Genomic DNA, 17,488 nt, shown 5'->3' on the forward strand with positions numbered 1-17,488 from the left:
ACGGTGCGAGTGGAGAAATGGCTTATGGAACTTCTTCCTGAGGGATCCCTCTCCCCACACTTTGTGGTAGAACGAGCTCATAGGGTACCTGCGAAGCCCCCCCCCCGGAGAGCTCCAACCCGCGACCCATGCTTATCCGAATACTGAACTATCGAGATCGTGACACTGTACTACGAGAGACAAGAAAGCTGTCTGAGGTCAGGGTTGAGAACGCGAAGATAATGTTCTTCCCTGATTATACCATACAGGTACAACGTCAAAGACATTCCTTCCTGGCGGTGAAGCAGCGTCTTCGCAGCCTGACACTGAAATACTCCTTACTTTTCCAAGCACGGTTGCATGTTGTGACCCAAGACAAAACTCATTTTTTTGATACCCCGGAAGCAGTGGAAGCCTGGCTAGACTCGGGAACTGATACGGAGCCTGGCACCACGCCCTCCACATCCACTGCAGGGCGAAACCGAGGTCCCTGACGTCGCCGCAAGAGGAGGCTCTCGCCGCCGGACCGGGCCCGTAGGGAGACTGACATGGGCCCCTCAGACGCACTCATGCACAGCGAACAACAGGAGGCTCTACGGATGGTGGTAGAAATCAGTGGCTCGACGGAAGAGGACCCACTTCTGGCGCCTAGCCCCCGAGACCTCCCCAGCGATGATGAACGAATATATGGCCTACCGGATTCACAGGTATCGGAGAACTTGCCTGATGTCAAGCCACAAACTGCAGATTTTATTCACTGACTGCCTACTAGATTGATTGACCCTTCTTGCTGGGTGTTGAGAATCTATGTGTCCAACGATGGACCCTTACCTGCCTCCGTTGTGCCCCACTGGAACTCCGCTGGACCTGTCTTGCCCCCCCCCCCCCCCGTGAGGGTGAGGGGGTTCGCCTGGAGAGTGCCCCGGAGTCATCGTAAACACCAGCTGGTACTGACCAGAGAGGCCCGAGTTACCTGTAGGGAAGTGCACTCTCTGCCTGCCCATGTGCTGAGTTCTTTAACTTTGGAATCGAGTGCTCAGCGACTTCCCCCCTGAACTTACGTTTTTCTTAGCTCACTAGAGTGTTTGGACGATAACATGTTTTGCTGTCGAACTTTTGGTATTGTGCTACTGTTCCTGTGTGTTTCAGGATTATTTGGTTTCTTGTCCTTTGTTCCCCTTTTAACGCTGTGTGATGGGTGCATGTGGTGATTTGTTGCTGCTCACCGTGACTACCTGGGTGGTGGCGCGGGGCTGTGGGTCGGGGGGGGCGGGCGAGTGGGTGACGGATGCGGTAGGAGCGAATGGCTATCATGTCTGTAGTTAAATTCTGAACATGGAATGTGCGGGGAATGCATACGCCATCCCGCCGTTACCAGATCTAGGCTGAGCTCAAGAGACAGCACATCCAAATAGCACTGTTGTAGGAGACGCATCTATCGGAGGCACTGGCGCTTCGCCGCAAATGGAGGGGGCAAGTTTATGCTACTGGATATTCAGCTTACGCGCGGGGTACACTGATTTGGGTACGACCTGGGGTTCCCTTTGCGCTCTCCCATCGCATGGTGGACACGGAAGGTAGATATGTGATGATACAGGGCTCCCTAGATGGACAGCCCATTGTCCTAGCCGCCCTTTATTCCCCTAACACTGACCAATCTAGTTTTTTTGACCGATTATCGGCTGTGCTTGCGCCGTGGCATGGAATACCATTTCTGTTAGGGGGGGACTATAATTGTGTCTTGGATGTAACTTTGGATCGTTCATTTCCCCCCTTAGTCAACGCGCCAGTGAATGGGGCTATGAGAACACTTAAGGGCGGGGCCGAGCAGTGGGATCTTCATGATGTGTGGAAAATACGTAACCCCTGCACACAGACATATTCATATTACTTAGGAGCACATGCACTTCATGTCAGATCGGACAGATACATGCTGACGAGCGATCTGCTTCCCCAGGTGGTGGACTCCTGCTATTTGGGTTGCACCCATTCAGATCATAATCCCCATACCTTAGACTTTGCCTGGGAGCGTCCACATCCACCGGTGCCCGTCTGGCGCCTCCAACCGGATCTCCTATTAGATGCCCCGTTTAGAGGAGCACTTGAAACTCGCCTCCTGCAATATTTTGAGGAGAACACTGATACTGCTTCCTCTCCGCAACTGGAGTGGGCCGCTTTCAAAGTGGTCGTTAGGGGACACTGTCTGGGTACACAAGCCGGGATGCGTAAACAGGTTGAGAGCGAATTAGTCCGAGTTGAATCCTCACTGCTGGATGGGGAGCAAGAGGCGATAGACGGTGATGACACGGTTTTTTTGGCAAACAGGGAGCGACACGCGGTACTACTAGACAGATTGAAGCACCTGAATTATGCTGCACACTCAGCGCGCACACATGCTTCTGGGGACAAGCCAGGCAGCTGCTGTCATGGTTGATAAAGCGCGACACTCATACTACCCCGGTGATGTCCATAACTACAGCTCCGAGCACCACAGTATATACACAACGAGCCATACATAATGCCTTCACGAAGCACTACGAGGACCTTTACCGGTCTCTAATACGGGTCACTCTCGAACAGATCTCGACATATTTATGCACCCTGCCCTTGCCAGAAGTCACTGATGCACAACGAGACGACCTTGGTGCGCCCCTCACATCGGAAGAACGTAGAACGGCCATATTCTCCCTATCAAATGGCAAATCCCCAGGCCCTGATGGGTTGCCCACGGAGTTCTATAAGGCCTTTTCAGTTGTATTGATTCCGGAACTATTGCGCATGTTTGCAGCGGCTGTTCGTGACTCTACCCTTCCACCCACACTAAATGAAGCGAATCCTATATCTCTATTGAAACCGGGCAGGGATGAAGCTCATCTGGGGTCATACCGTCCTCTGGCGCTCCTAAACACAGACTATAAACTCTTGGCGTCCACATTGGCGCAGAGGCTTGCACCATTGGTGCCCTCTCTTGTGCATGCAGATCAAAATGGGTTTGTGCCTATGCGCAGCACGTCATATAATATCAGACGGTTATTCAGAGTACAGAGTATAGCCGTGCCCAGATGGCCCAACTCAGGGTGTCTGGTGCTGATCTGGAGAAGGCATTTGACTCAGTGGAGTGGCCTTACTTCATGTCAGTGTTACCTAAATATGATCTGGACGAGGGCTTTCTACAATTGGTGGAGCTACTGTATCGGAGACCCGTGGTACCTGTTCGTACGGGCAAACTTATATCCGACCCGATTAGAGTCCGCAGGGGCACTAGACAGGGATGCCCCCTCTCTTCCCTAATATTCGCCCTCATAATGGAACCACTGGCGGCTCGACTGAGGGCTTCAGGCGAAAACTGGGGCATACGACTGGCAGACGGGATGCATTCGGTGTCGCTATATGCAGACGACCTACTACTTTATATTAAGGATCTGACCCACTTCCCACCGGAGCTTACTAACATTTTCCGCGAATTTGGCGTGGGGTCTATCCCTTTAGTGCTACTACGCCAGAGCAGGATATCACTATTTTAGGAGAGCGGCTGGTGTGGTACTCTACCACATTCCGGTATTTGGGGTTGTTCATATATCGTGACCCTACTGATGTGTTGGAGGGGAACCTGAAGCGAGCGATCTCTTCGCTCGATGCTCAGGTTACGTTCTGGAACTCTCTTCCACTAAATGTACCGGCTCGTATCACCCTAACGAAAATGGTAGTGTTGCCCAGATTGTTGCACTTTTATTCCAATATGCCGATTTATGTCCCTGCTCGTATATTTCGTGAGCTGGAGTCTCTGAATAGGCGGTTGATCTGGAATGCGGGTCGACCAAGAGTCGCACTACACACTCTGTATGCGCCGGTGGAAACTGGTGGACTGGCTGTGCCAAACCAAGAAGTATATTACTTAGCTGCCCAATTGCAGTGGGTGGCCTACTGGCTGAGTGGGAAAAACGTACACGATACTGCCACAGACACGAAGGTTATGTCAGCAGCTCAGGTGCATGAGCTTTTTCATCCACTGTCCAAATCCCGCTGCCCTACACAGATACATCTGGCTGTGGCGCGGAAGTGCTATATGCGTAGCCTAAAGCTTACAAGCTGCACCAAACCATATGTGTGAGAAGTTGGCCTGATGTATGATGTCCACAATTCTGTGGGCACCTTGTATCAGTCCAAACAATCCCTTATGGTGATGGTTGTAAGTCAACCTTAAAAAGACAAGGTATCCTAGGGGTAGCATGGACTAAGCAGCCTAAAGGCTTAACTCAAGAGGGCATGTGAAGCCAGCTGTTTTACCATATGCAATCCTGTAATATCAAATAAAAGGACACCACACAAGTTATATATTATAAAAATATATGTATTTATTCTCAGAATAATCCCCTATACTCTTTATGAGTAAAGAAGCACAAGCGTTTAAACCAAAGCACAATATAACATATGAAAGTTGCACGTTTATGGATGAGGCCGGTGGCCACTCAAACCATATATCAAAAACGTGGTATAAGTATCACTATTCGATCAGTGGTAAGGCCTAGGGCATTGGGAATGGCTGGGACTACACTGGAGTAACAGCAGTTATGACGGTAGTAGCCCGCGGCATTCGGTGCAGTGCTAAAAGCACAAGCATGCACCAATGCAAAGTCAATGGTACGTAAAAGTTATCGAGTTACAGTTTAAGGAGTCTTCCGACTGGACTAGAAGGACAAAACTTTAGACTTAGACTCTAGAGGTGTAAACCACTACAGGAGCACCGGCGTTCAAGAGTTACCTCACCCACAGGAAGCGGGTGCACAGGTGCAAAAGCGTGTCGGGTTTCGTCGTGTAGATCTATGGAGCCTGGAGATGAAGATGCTGCAGGCGACCAGAAGAGAAGAGTCCGGTGTGATCCAAGGGTGGATCGAAGATGTAGAGAACCTGAAAGCAGAGGGGACAGAGTCTGGGTCACTAGCCAGTGACCAGGAAGGAACCAGGAAGGAACCAGGCGATGTCGGGAGCAATCAGGTGGTTGTCGTGAAGCTTGTCTCCGCTGCCACGTGGACTCTGGGTCACCGAGGATGTCCAGGAGTGGATCACGAGCTGTCCCACGAAGGCTCTCGCTGTCGGCAGTGTCGGCTTCCGGATCGGAGTTAACAATCCTTGGCAAGGGCAACCCACGCAGAATTCGAAGATCGCCTCTTACTCGGACCAGCAAGGTCAGAGCGGGTGCTCCTTTTCAGGGGAGCGAGGGCCAGTCTGGAGCAACCAGACCAGCAGTGTACATTTTTTGGTTCGTCGGTACTGGGGCCACTAGCCAACGGGCAAGCGACCGGACCAACGCGTCGAGCAGAAAAATGCAAAAGGGCACCACGCAGCACTCGTTGAGTGTGGAGGGGTGAGCTTCGGTGCAAAAGCTGCTTGGGGCTGGAGCTTCTCAAACTCCAATGCACAGCTTCGAGGGAGCCTCGGGAGCTGCACGGTCAGCGCTTCGTAGTTTTTCCAAGATGGCCGGCCCCACTCTTCAGGTCGCCTCCACGGGTCTCAGCTTTGCAGGGACTGTGGATCGGGCTGTTGGAAGGCAGGAAGGCTGGGTCTTGTCGATCTCTGTTGCTCGAGTTCCGGTGGGAACTGCAACAAAGCAAACGGTGAGGTGCTGGATGGTACCTGTTTGCACAGGGTGGTCACTCCTTGACCACAAGGGAGATTCTTCAGTCTTCCACGTCGAGTGGGATGCCGAAGGGTCCAGAGTTTCGTTTCATAAGTTTCAGTCAGGATAATCTGATGTGCATTGGCACTGCTCCCACCTTTATTCCAAATCTGGGGGCTGGATCACCTGCTAGGTCCCTCCTATGGGTGAGACCCAGGAAGGGGGTGGTTACGCCCCTTTCCCTTTGTCCAGTTTCGCGCCAGGACTGGGGCTGGAGGGCCCCAGAACCGGTTTGACTGGATTTTGCATGGGACACCTTGTGTGCCCCAGGCAGTGTCTAGTTTCTTTCAACCCTCCCTGCTCCAATCCACTATCTCCTGTCTGGGGTGGTGTAACACCTCCCTGTGACAGGAAACCCTTTGTCCAGGCCTCCCCTGCCAAGTTTCGGTCAGCAGCAGGAGGTCAGACTTGTGTCGGGGCAGCAGCATCAATTTTGTGATGCTGAGGCTCTGGTTAGGATTAACCGCGTTTTAAGTAAAGTAACATGTCTTCTCCCTCTAGAAGGGTGGAATGCTACCCCCCGTCGCCAGAACTGGCGAGGGGGTAGTATTCCAAAGTGTATGACACCAAACACGACATGTTTTGATAAAGCCAAACCAAAGTTAGCAATAACCGCGAGGATTATAATGCACTTAAGAGTATATGGTATGGCAATATCCTGGAACAGCAGTAAGGAAATGGTTCCGACCACTGCAGACAGGCTCAGCTCATGCTAGAGCACCATCTCACATACAACCAAGCACTCTGCCTCCATGATTGTTAAGGCCTGCCATAGGAGTGACTGATAGGTATATATGTGTTCAGATATAGGTTTATATATAAGTATACTATATCTAAGCAAGGGGTGATTACACCACCTTGCCCCAGCTGAGTGATCAGCCAGTTGTGTAGATTTAAGTACCAGCCAGGGGTGGCAAAAGATATGCTGCAGCCCCTGGTAGGCCTTGGATGCACCTATGCCCTGAGCACCTATAGTGCATGGTACGGGGGCTGACAAGGTGTCCAGTACCAAATTGGTGATGTACCTATAGTACATGTATGTGAATTTAGAGAGAGAACAGCAGGCAATGGGTCTGATTAGCAGGCCCACATCCACATTAAGTCGAAAACCAGTGAAGCAAAAAGCAAAAATTGGGGTGACCATAGGATAGCAGACCCTACTCTCCTACATAACCCCCCCCCCGCCCCAACGCAGGGACATTAAACTTAACCTTGACCAGATAAGTCTTCATGTTCTAAATGGAAATACCTGGAGAGACCATCTGCATTGCCATGGTCAGTCCCTGGTCTGTGCTCCACTGTAAAGTCCATCCCCTGTAGGGAAATGGACCACCTGAGCAGTTTGGGATTTTCACCGTTAATCTGATTTAGCCACAAGAGGGGCATATGGTCTGTCTGAATTAGGAAGTGAGTGCCAAATAAGTATGGTCTCAACTTCTTCAGTGCCCAAACCACAGCAAAGGCCTCCCTCTCAATGGCTGACCAACGTTTCTCTCTAGGGGTCAGCCTTCTGCTAATAAAAGCAATGGGCTGGTCTTGACCATCTACATTAAGTTGTGAAAGCACAGCTCCCACCCCCAACTCAGAAGCATCTGTTTGGACAATGAACTCCTTGGAGTAGTCAGGACTCTTCAGGATTGGTGCAGAGCACATGGCCTTCTTCAGGTCATCAAATGCCTTTTGACAGCTAACTGTTCACTGAACCTTTTTGGGCATCTTCTTGGATGTCAAATCATTTAATGGAGTCACAATGGATCCATAATTCTTTACAAATTTCCTGTAATACCCAGTCTGGCCCAAGAAGGCTCTGACTTGTGTCTGGGTAGTTGGAGAAGCCCAGTCCTGTATGGCCTGGATTTTGCTCTCCAATGGTTGAACCTGACCCCCACCTACTAGGTGGCCCAGGTACACAACCTTGCTCTGCCCTATCTGGCACTCGGTAGCCTTGATAGTCAGGCCTACCTTTTGCAGGGCCTCCAGAACCTTCTTCAGGTGGATCAGGTGATCCTCCCAGGTGGAGCTGAAGACAGCAATATCATCTAGATATGCTGCACAAAAGTCATCCAACCCAGCAAGGACTTGATTCACCAACCTTTGGAAGGTGGCAGGTGCATTCTTCAAACCAAAGGGCATCACCACAAACTGATAATGTCCACTGGGGGTAGAGAATGCTGTTTTGGCTTTAGACTCTTCAGCTAACCTGATTTGCCAATAGCCAGCTGTCAAATCAAAAGTGCTCAGAAATTTGGCAGAAACCAACTAGAGAGATCTATGAGCTCATCTGCCCTTGGAATGGGATGAGCATCTGTCCTAGTGACAGCATTGAGACCTCTGTAGTCCACAGAAAATCTCATTTCTCTCTTTCCATCTTTGGTATTAGGTTTTGGCACAAGGACTATTGGGCTGGCCTAGGGGCTCTCTGATGGCTCATTCACTCCAAGTTCAAGCATTTTCTGCACCTCAGCCTTTATACAATCCCTGACATGGTCAGGTTGCCTGTAGATTTTATTCTTCACAGGCAGACTGTCACCAGTGTCCACCTCATGGGTGCACCAGTTAGTTTGACTGGGTGTAAGAGAAAACATAAGTCTATAAGCCTGCAACACTTGTCTGCAGTCCCATTGCTGCTGGTCAGTGAGGCTGCCTGCCAAGGCTACAGCTTCCGCGGAGCCATCATCAGGGTTTTGGGAAAGTTGGTCTGGGAGAGGGTCACTCTCTTCCTCCTGTTCCCCATCTGTAGCCATGAGTAAACCCATGTCTGCCCTGTCCACATATGGTTTCAATCTGTTTACATGGAGCACCCTGTGGGGGCTCCTAGGGGTGCCAAGGTCCACCAAGTAGGTGACCTCTCCCTTCTTTTCAAGTATGGTGTGGGGTCCAGACCACTTGTCTTGGAGAGCTGCTGGGGCCACTGGCTCCAACACCCACACCTTCTGCCCTGGCTGGTACTCAGTCAGAACAGCCTTTTGGTCATGCCAAGCTTTCTGTAACTCTTGGCTGGCTTCCAGGTTTTTGGATGCTCTCTCCATGTACTCAGCCATCCTAGAGCGGAGACCAAGTACATAGTCCACAATATCAAGCTTAGGCTTTTTGAGATGTAACTCCCATCCTTCCTTCACAAGACACAATGGACCACTCACAGGGTGGCCAAACAAAAGTTCAAAAGGGCAGTAGCCAACCCCCTTCTGTGGAACCTCTCTGTAAGCTAAGAGCAAGCAGGGTAAAAGGATGTCCCATCTTCGCCTAAGCTTTTCAGGTAACCCTTTTATCATTCCCTTTAGGGTCTTGTTGAACCTTTCAACAAGCCCATTGCACTGTGGATGGTAGGGTGTGGTAAACTTATAGTTTACTCCACACTCTTTCCACATTGCCTTTAAGTATCCAGACATAAAGTTGGGACCTCTGTCTGAAAGGACCTCCTTTGGAAAGCCCACTCTGGAGAAAACTCCAAGTAGGGCCCTTGCCACAATAGGTGCTGTTGTGGTCCTCATGGGAATTGCCTCTAGGTACCAGGTGGCATGATCAACTACCACCAGGATAAATCTGTGCCCAGATGCTGTTTGGGGATCCATTGGTCCAACAATGTCAATCCCAACTCTCTCAAAGGACACCCCCACCACTGGTAGAGGTATAAGGGGGGGCCTTTGTGGTGCCACCTGATTTGCCACTGGCTTGGCAGGGGTCACAGGAGCGACAAAACTCCTTGGTATCTTCTGACATGTGAGGCCAGTGAAAGTGAGGGACAAGCCTGTCCCAAGTCTTGGTCTGGCCTAAGTGTCCTGCAAGGGGAATATCATGGGCCAAGGTGAGAAGGAAGCCCCTAAATTGCAGAGGTATAACCAACCTCCTGGTAGCACCAGGCTTGGGGTTTCTAGCCTCTGAATAAAGGAGCCCATCATCCCAATACACTCTATGGGTACCTTGAGCATTCCCAGCAGCCTCAGCAGCAGCTTGCTGTCTGAGGGGTTCAAGTGAAGGGCAAGTCAACTGAGCCTGCCCCAGGTCTGCCCTTGAGGGTCCCCCTGTCCCCAGAAACTCAACCTGATCAGGTTCAAGCTCTTCCAGGACAGTCTCCTCTTGGATCACAGAATCATCCTCCTGTGAGGTCTGATCCTCAACCTGGGGCAAGTGGGAAGGCACTGCCTTGACCCTCTTGCTCCTTCTCTTGGGTTGTGGATGGTCTATTGTTTCAAGATCCACCACAGGTTCAGGTAGGCACTTCTTGGCCTGGGACCTGGTTACAGCAAGGACATGGGCTGAAATCCCTAGCATTTCTGCATGAGTCCTGTACTCCACTTCTTACTATAATGATTCCTCTAGATCATTGCCCAAAGACAGTCTACTGGGAGGTCTGCACTTACAACAACTTTCTTGTGGCCAGTTACCCCTCCCCAGGAGAACTTAACAACAGCCACACTATGTGTAGTAGTGGCATTGCTAGAATTGGTCACTAGGTAGTTCTCTCCTAGTATGATTTGTCCAGGGTCCACAAAGTTAGGTGTCACCATAGTGACCATAGTGACACTGGCACATGTGTCCCTGTAGGCCTGAGCCAGTTTCTCATTGATTAAAGGCGTCTGTCTATATTTGCCCAAAGTATTGGGACTCATAGGTGTGGTCACTGACATGTCCACATCATATAGCAGAACTGCCTGAGTAGGGATTCTGACTAAGCCAGACTCCATCTCAGTACCCAGGGTTAACCCCACTATAGCCTTGGGTTGTGTACCACCACTGCTGACTGTACTAGGGGGTGCAGGTGCCTTAGGGGCTGCAGTGGTAGGGACTGGATTTTTCTTGGTCCATTCACTCCCCTAGTGGGAAGTGGACTTACAAGTATTGCACCAAGGTTTCTTTGGGCCGACTTGCAAGTATTGCATCAAGGTTTCTTTGGGCCATCATTCTTCTTTTTCTTGTTTCCATTTTGGGAACCACCCTCCTTATTAGAATTAGTTTGGGGGCCTGAAGAAGACTTCTGGTCTTTATCTTTCTTATCTCCACCCTTCTGGTCTGCTTTCTTCTGATCACCTCCTTGGTTCTGGGGTTTCTGCTTAACCCTTGTTCTGACCCATTTGTCTGCCTTCTTTCCCAATTCTTGGGGAGAGGTCAGATCAGAGTCTACAAGGTGTTGATGCATTAGCTGGTTTGAACAGTTATTGAGGATCTGCTCTCTCACTATAAGATTGTACAATCCTGTATAGTCTGAGACTTTACTTACCTGCAACCAACCCTCCAGAGCCTTAGTGGCACAATCAACAAAATCAGTCCAGTCCTGAGCTTTTTGGGTATCTCTGAACAACAACCTGTATTGCTCAGTGGTTAGGCCAAACCCATCAATAAGAGCACTCTTCAGGACAGAGTAGTTTTTAGCATCCTCCGGTCTAACTGTGAGGAGCTTGTCTCTCCCTTTCTCAGAAAAGGAGTACCATATGATAGCTGCCCACTGTTCTTGAGGAACCTGCTGTACCATGCAGGCTCTCTCCAGAGCAGTCATCCATTTGTGGATGTCATCCCCTTCCTTGTAGGGGGGGCACAATCTTTGCCAGGTTTCTATTATCATAGGACCTGTCTTTCTCTCCAGGAATAATGCTGCCACCAGTGGGTGTCTCCCCACTCAGTTTTTGTTCCCTTGCTAAAGCAAGTTTAGCTTGGGCCAGGGCTACCTCCTCCCTCTCTATCTGGAGTTTGACAGCTCTCACCCTGGCCTTATGCTCTTTTCTCAGGGGGGGGGGGTAGGGGGGGGGGGGGGGGAGTCATTCCCCTTTGAGATTCCCTTGAGGCACTAGAAAGGTGAGAATCCCTGGAAGGAGATCTCTCCCTTCTATTGCCTGGATGTATTCTGTTATGTACTCTGGGGAGGTGCTGGCCCTCTCCATTTCCATGTAGGTCCAAGTTGACTTGGCTAAGCCTTCCAACTGGTACCTGGTTATCCCTTTGATCCTGATCTGACTCAGGGTCTACCACCTTATCGTCTACCTCTGGGGTGGTGTTCTCAGTATCTGGGGGATTCACTCCTTCTCCTGACCCTGAGGGAACTGGACCAGTTTTCTCAAGATCATCCTTCTGCAGGATGGCTATCAGGATGGGAATGGTAGGGTTGTGAACCTTTTTCAGCCTCCTTGCATTGCACAAGGCACTCAAGTCCCTATGGCTGAGGTTGTCATAGGTGGTTGGTGCCTTGGTAAGGTCACCTTCCACAGGCAGAGCAAGTGGTTGCTCACCTGTGCCAGACACGACTCTAGTGAGGTGTAAGTGGTGCACTTACCTACACTAAGTGTTTTCCTACTGTACCTTGCTAGTTAGTTGTAGGCAGGGTGTGCTAAGCCATTTGATCTACAACTACTAAGTTCAGTAGAACTTAAATATGTAAGCTTTGTTTATATGTACCTAAGGTACTTAATGTGATCTTTCAATTTGATAAAAAGATTGCAATGGTAAAACAACAGCAAGCTCAAATCCCACCGCTGCCACCAATGTGAGAAGTTGGCCTGATGTATTATGTCCACAATTCTGTGGGCACCTTGTATCAGTCCAAACAATCCCTTATGGTGATGGTTGTAAGTCAACCTTAAAAAGACAAGCTATCCTAGGGGTAGCATGGACTAAGCAGCCTAAAGGATTAACTCAAGAGGGTATGTGAAACCAGCTGTTTTACCATATGCAATCTTGTAATATCAAATGAAAGGACACCACACAAGTTATATATTATAAAAATATATGTATTTATTCTCAGAATAATCCCCTATACTCTTTATGAGTAAAGAAGCAAAAGCGTTTAAACAAAAGCACAATATAACATATGAAAGTTGCACGTTTATGGATGAGGCCGGTGGCCGGTGGCCACTCAAACCATATATCAAAAAAGTGGTATAAGTATCACTATTCGATCAGTGGTAAGGCCTAGGGCCTTGGGAATCGCTGGGACTACACTGGACTAACAGCAGTTAGGAGGGGAGTAGCCCGTGGGATTCGGGTGCAGCGCTAAAAGAACAAGCATGCACCAATGCAAAGTCAATGGTGCGTAAAAGTTATCGAGTTACAGTTTTAGGAGTCTTCTGACTGGACTAGAAGGACAAAACTTTAGACTTAGACACTAGAGGTGTAAACCACTACAGGAGCACCGGCGTTCAAGAGTTACCTCACCCACAGGAAGCGGGTGCACAGGTGCAAAAGCGTGTCGGGTTTCGTCTTGTAGATCTATGGAGCCTGGAGATGAAGATGCTGCAGGCGACCAGAAGAGAAGAGTCCGGTGTGATCCAAGGGTGGATCGAAGATGTAGAGAACCTGAAAGCAGAGGGAACAGAATCTGGGTCACTAGCCAGTGACCAGGAAGGAACCAGGCGATGTCGGGCGCAATCAGGTGGTTGTCGTGAAGCTTGTCTCCGCTGCCACGTGGACTCTGGGGCACCGAGGATGTCCAGGAGTGGATCACGAGCTGTCCCACGAAGGCTCTCGCAGTCGGCGGTGTCGGCTTCCGGATCTGAGTTAACAAGCCTTGGCAAGGGCAACCCACGCAGGATTCGAAGATCGCTTCTTACTCAGACCAGCAAGGTCAGAGCGGGTGCTCCTTTTCAGGGGAGCGAGGGCCAGTCTGGAGCAACCAGACCAGCAGTGTAAATTCTTTGGTTCGTCGGTACTGGGGCCACTAGCCAACGGGAAAGCGACCGAGCCAACGCGTCGAGCAGAAAAATGCAAAAGGGCCCCACGCAGCACTCGGTGAGTGTGGAGGGGTGAGCTTCGGTGCAAAAGCTGCTCGGGGCTGGAGCTTCTCAAACTCCAATGCACAGCTTCGAGGGAGCCTCGGGAGCTGCACGGTCAGCGCTTTGTAGTTTTTCCAAGATGGCCGGCCCCACGCTTCAGGTCGCCTCCACGGGTCTCAGCTTTGCAGGGACTGTGGATCGGGCTGTTGGAAGGCAGGAAGGCTGGGTCTTGTCGATCTCTGTCGCTCGAGTTCCGGCGGGAACTGCAACAAAGCAAACGGTGAGGTGCTGGACGGTACCTGTTTGCACAGGGTGGTAACTCCTTGACCACAAGGGAGATTCTTCAGTCTTCTACGTCGAGTAGGATGTCGAAGGGTCCTGAGCTTCGTTTCATAAGTTTCAGTCAGGATAATCTGATGTGCATTGGCACTGCTCCCACCTTTATTCAAAATCTGGGGGCTGGATTACCTGCTAGGTCCCTCCTATGGGTGGAACCCAGGAAGGGGGTGGTTACACCCCTTTCCCTTTGTCCAGTTTCGCGCCAGGACTGGGGCTGGAGTGCCTCCGAACCGGTTTGACTGGATTTTGCATGGGACACCTTGTGTGCCCCAGGCAGTGTCTAGTTTCTTTCAACCCTCCCTGCTCCAATCCACTATCTCCTGTCTGGGGTGGTGTAACACCTCCCTGTGACAGGAAACCCTTTGTCCAGGCCTCCCCTACCAAGTTTCGGTCAGCAGCAGGAGGTCAGACTTGTGTCGTGGCAGCAGCATCCATTTTGTGATGCTGAGGCTCTGGTTAGGATTAACCGCGTTTTAAGTAAAGTAACATGTCTTCTCCCTCTAGAAGGGTGGAATGCTACCCCGTCGCCAGAACTGGCGAGAGGGTAGTATTCCAAAGTGTATGACACCAAACACGACATGTTTTGATAAAGCCAAACCAAAGTTAGCAATAACCGCGAGGATTATAATGCACTCAAGAGTATTTGGTATGGCAATATCCTGGAACAGCAGTAAGGAAATGGTTCCGACCACTGCAGACAGGCTCAGCTCATGCTAGAGCACCATCTCACATAAAACCAAGCACTCTACCTCCAGGATTGTTAAGGCCTGCCATAAGAGTGACTGATAGGTATATGTGTCCAGATATGGGTTTAGATATAGGTATACTATATCTAAGCAAGGGGTGATTACGCCACCTTGCCCCAGCTGAGTGATCAGCCAGTTGTGTCGTTTTAAGTACCAGCCAGGGGTGGCAAAATATATGCTGCAGCCCCTGGTAGGCCTTGGATGCACCTATGCCCTGAGCACCTATAGTGCATGGTACGGGGGCTGACAAGGTGTCCAGTACCAAATTGGAGATGTACCTATAGTACATGTATGTGAATTTAGAGCGAGAACAGCAGGCTGTGGGTCTGATTAGCAGGCCCACAGCCACATTAAGTCGAAAACCAGTGAAGCAAAAAGCAAAAATTGGGGTGACAATAGGATAGCAGACCCTACTCTCCTACAATATGCCCCATATCTGCCGATATTGGGAACGCCCTGGGACGCTGGAGCGTTCATGGAAACGGCGCTGGGCAGCTGGATACAGGCTGGCGTAGAAACACTGGGCGACCTATATGACGATGGCGCATTAATTCCATTTGAGACCCTGGTCATAGACACTGGACTGCCGGCAGGCCAATTCCTCACAAATGCAGCACTCATACGTGTACTTACGGGAACCTGGGGTGATCTCACAATGGAATTGCCGCCCCATCTACTGATACAATACTTGCATGAAATGGGAAATGGATCCCATTTGGTGCACTGGCTAGCGCAGGCCTTGCACACGCATACACACTTTTCCCCACAGCGCTTGCGAGAGAAATGGACTAGGGACCGGGGGCGGGACTGGACAGACAAGGAGTGGGATAGGGTACTAGCTGGACGGCTTGAAATACCGCGCAACTCACGATTCAGAATCATTCAATATTATATTCTACATCGAGCATACCTATCCCCAAGCGCTGGAAAAGTGGTGACCCTCCACAGGCTCCATACTGGCGCCATTCATTTGATAATTGGGCGAGAGCAGAGAGCGTGGCGCTACACAGGGAGGAGACTGCAGGTCTCCGTAAATACCCTATAGCCCAGGCCTGGGATGACTTCTTGGCTGCTTTTCACCGGGTGTGTATACAGAGAGGCATTATTTAGGCATACTTCCCCTTCCTTCCCCATTTCTAGGACGACACTGAGGCGGGGAAACTACTCTGATGGTGCTCCCAAGCTTGCGTCCCTATAAGGAAGCAACTTTCCCATCCTGCTTGCTACCGAGCAGGCAACGTTTCCCCTTCCTCTCCCTCCCCCCCCCCCCCTTCACCCCCCCCCCCCCCCTTCACCCCCGCGGCCGCCACTGCAATAGGCAACTTACCATCCGGACAGCGGCACGCGCACCCTGCACACACACACACAAGCTTTTATTTTCCTTCAACTGTTCTGATTTGTATATTGTTTGGTTCCTGATTTCTTAAGTATGAGTTTGGGTATATTATCCTCCGAATGGGATATTACATGTTGCCCCAGTTGTGGCTTTCTCTGGGCTTCGCCCGAAAACCACTAGCGAGTTTTACAAGGTACTGACACATTGAGGTTCCCGATAGCGAGTGTGAACTATTTGGATGTTGAACAGATGCAACAATGATATGAACGGGAGCATTAAGACAGAGTGGCTGCGTCTTGACACATGGGAATGCGTCTAACGTCCAAACCACACGTGCATTGGTGTATTCCCTGCCTGGAATAATACCTGTGGACAGAACTGGGCCAGCACTGTTCTGTCTTTGACATGCTTGCTGGCTAGTGTATGCCTGGCCGCGCCTGCACTCTGTGGTTTTGGTGAAAGATGTCTAATTTTACTCCCCTGCCATGCAGGGAGAATATGGTACTGGTGTCCCTCGTGCAATACTGTTGTTGTTTATAATTATTCTTGCGTACAGTTATTGGATGCGTATGTTATGCTTCATTTCTCTTTGCTCAGGCTGGAGACAAGTGTATAACAAATGATGTAAGTACTAACCTGATTGCTACGGGACTTTATCCTATGTGTCGCATTCATGTAACCTAATATCGAAAATACATTAATAAAAATATTCAAACTGAGAGTAATCTATGATGGATTGTTGCCTTATTCTGTTTTTGGTCCTAGTCTTGACCTTTATTTGACCTTTTCTCGCCACTGCTGCAGACACTGCTACCCCTTTGCTACACTCTACTTGCATAACTTGGAGAAGAGTTCAGGTCAAGTGACTGATCCCGGTAGGCTTGCCTCTGAGGCCAATATGCCCCTACTCCATACCAAAAATAATGTCTTTCCTCTTTGTCTTTTTGCCAGTACCCACTTCCACATGGTGCTATCTGCTCACTGAAAAGTCCTCTGCTATCGGCCAACCACCCTGCATGCCTGACGAATGTGAACTGCAAGAATAGGGAAACTCTGTAAACCATAAAGCACCAAGCTGTTTTCATGTGTTCCAAATCCACACAAATTCAGTACAGCATTTTGCTTCAATGAGGCACTTCTCTCCTTTTCTTTAGGTATGCCTTGCTTGGTACTAGTGAACAGACTTGGAGATGTAGTCTCTGAATTACTGGTGAATCTACATTATTGGATAACCATTCATTTCAAAATTGGAAGCTCTGAATTCTAATGTTTATCTGGGTCATCCTTTTACGTTTGCTATTTATTATTTTTATTCTGTTTTGCAGATAATGGAATTATTTTTGACCCTTGTTTTTTTTATGTAGGTGGAGATGGACAGTGAAAGATTTTTGAATGACCTGCGAAGAGACGTTCAGAAAGAGGTTGGATTTGATGCGGTTATGAGAGTCCGAACAAGCACTGGTATGTATGAAAGATTCATTTAAAGAATAATTTCGCTGACTTCACTAAGTTATTAGGCGGTAAATGTGTGTGTCTCTTCTAGGAATTAGGGCAACTGACTTCTTTGGGGCTTTCTACATGAGCAACACAACTGATGTGGAGCTAGCAGGACTGGACACCGACAAAACTGTCACCATTGAATTCAAACATGACGACAAACTGAGTGAAGAAAATGGGGCCCTTCTCCAGGTACAGTTACTTGTTAAAAGCG

General features: G+C 49.7%; 1 protein-coding gene across 8 annotated transcripts in view; it reads left to right on the top strand.

The window, feature by feature from the left end:
- Positions 1-17,488, top strand: part of SEC24C (SEC24 homolog C, COPII component) — a 1,539,459-nt gene that overhangs the window by 1,120,489 nt on the left and 401,482 nt on the right. For all 8 annotated transcript variants that reach the window (XM_078643234.1, XM_078643230.1, XM_078643232.1 and 5 more), the window contains 2 exons: positions 17,142-17,238; positions 17,321-17,466. In XM_078643234.1, the coding sequence (XP_078499360.1) occupies positions 17,142-17,238; positions 17,321-17,466 (243 nt within the window). The remainder of the gene's footprint in view (positions 1-17,141; positions 17,239-17,320; positions 17,467-17,488) is intronic.

The sequence above is a fragment of the Lissotriton helveticus genome, chromosome 5_1, assembly GCF_964261635.1.
Source record: "Lissotriton helveticus chromosome 5_1, aLisHel1.1, whole genome shotgun sequence".
In the NCBI taxonomy this organism is placed as follows: Eukaryota; Metazoa; Chordata; class Amphibia; order Caudata; family Salamandridae; genus Lissotriton; species Lissotriton helveticus.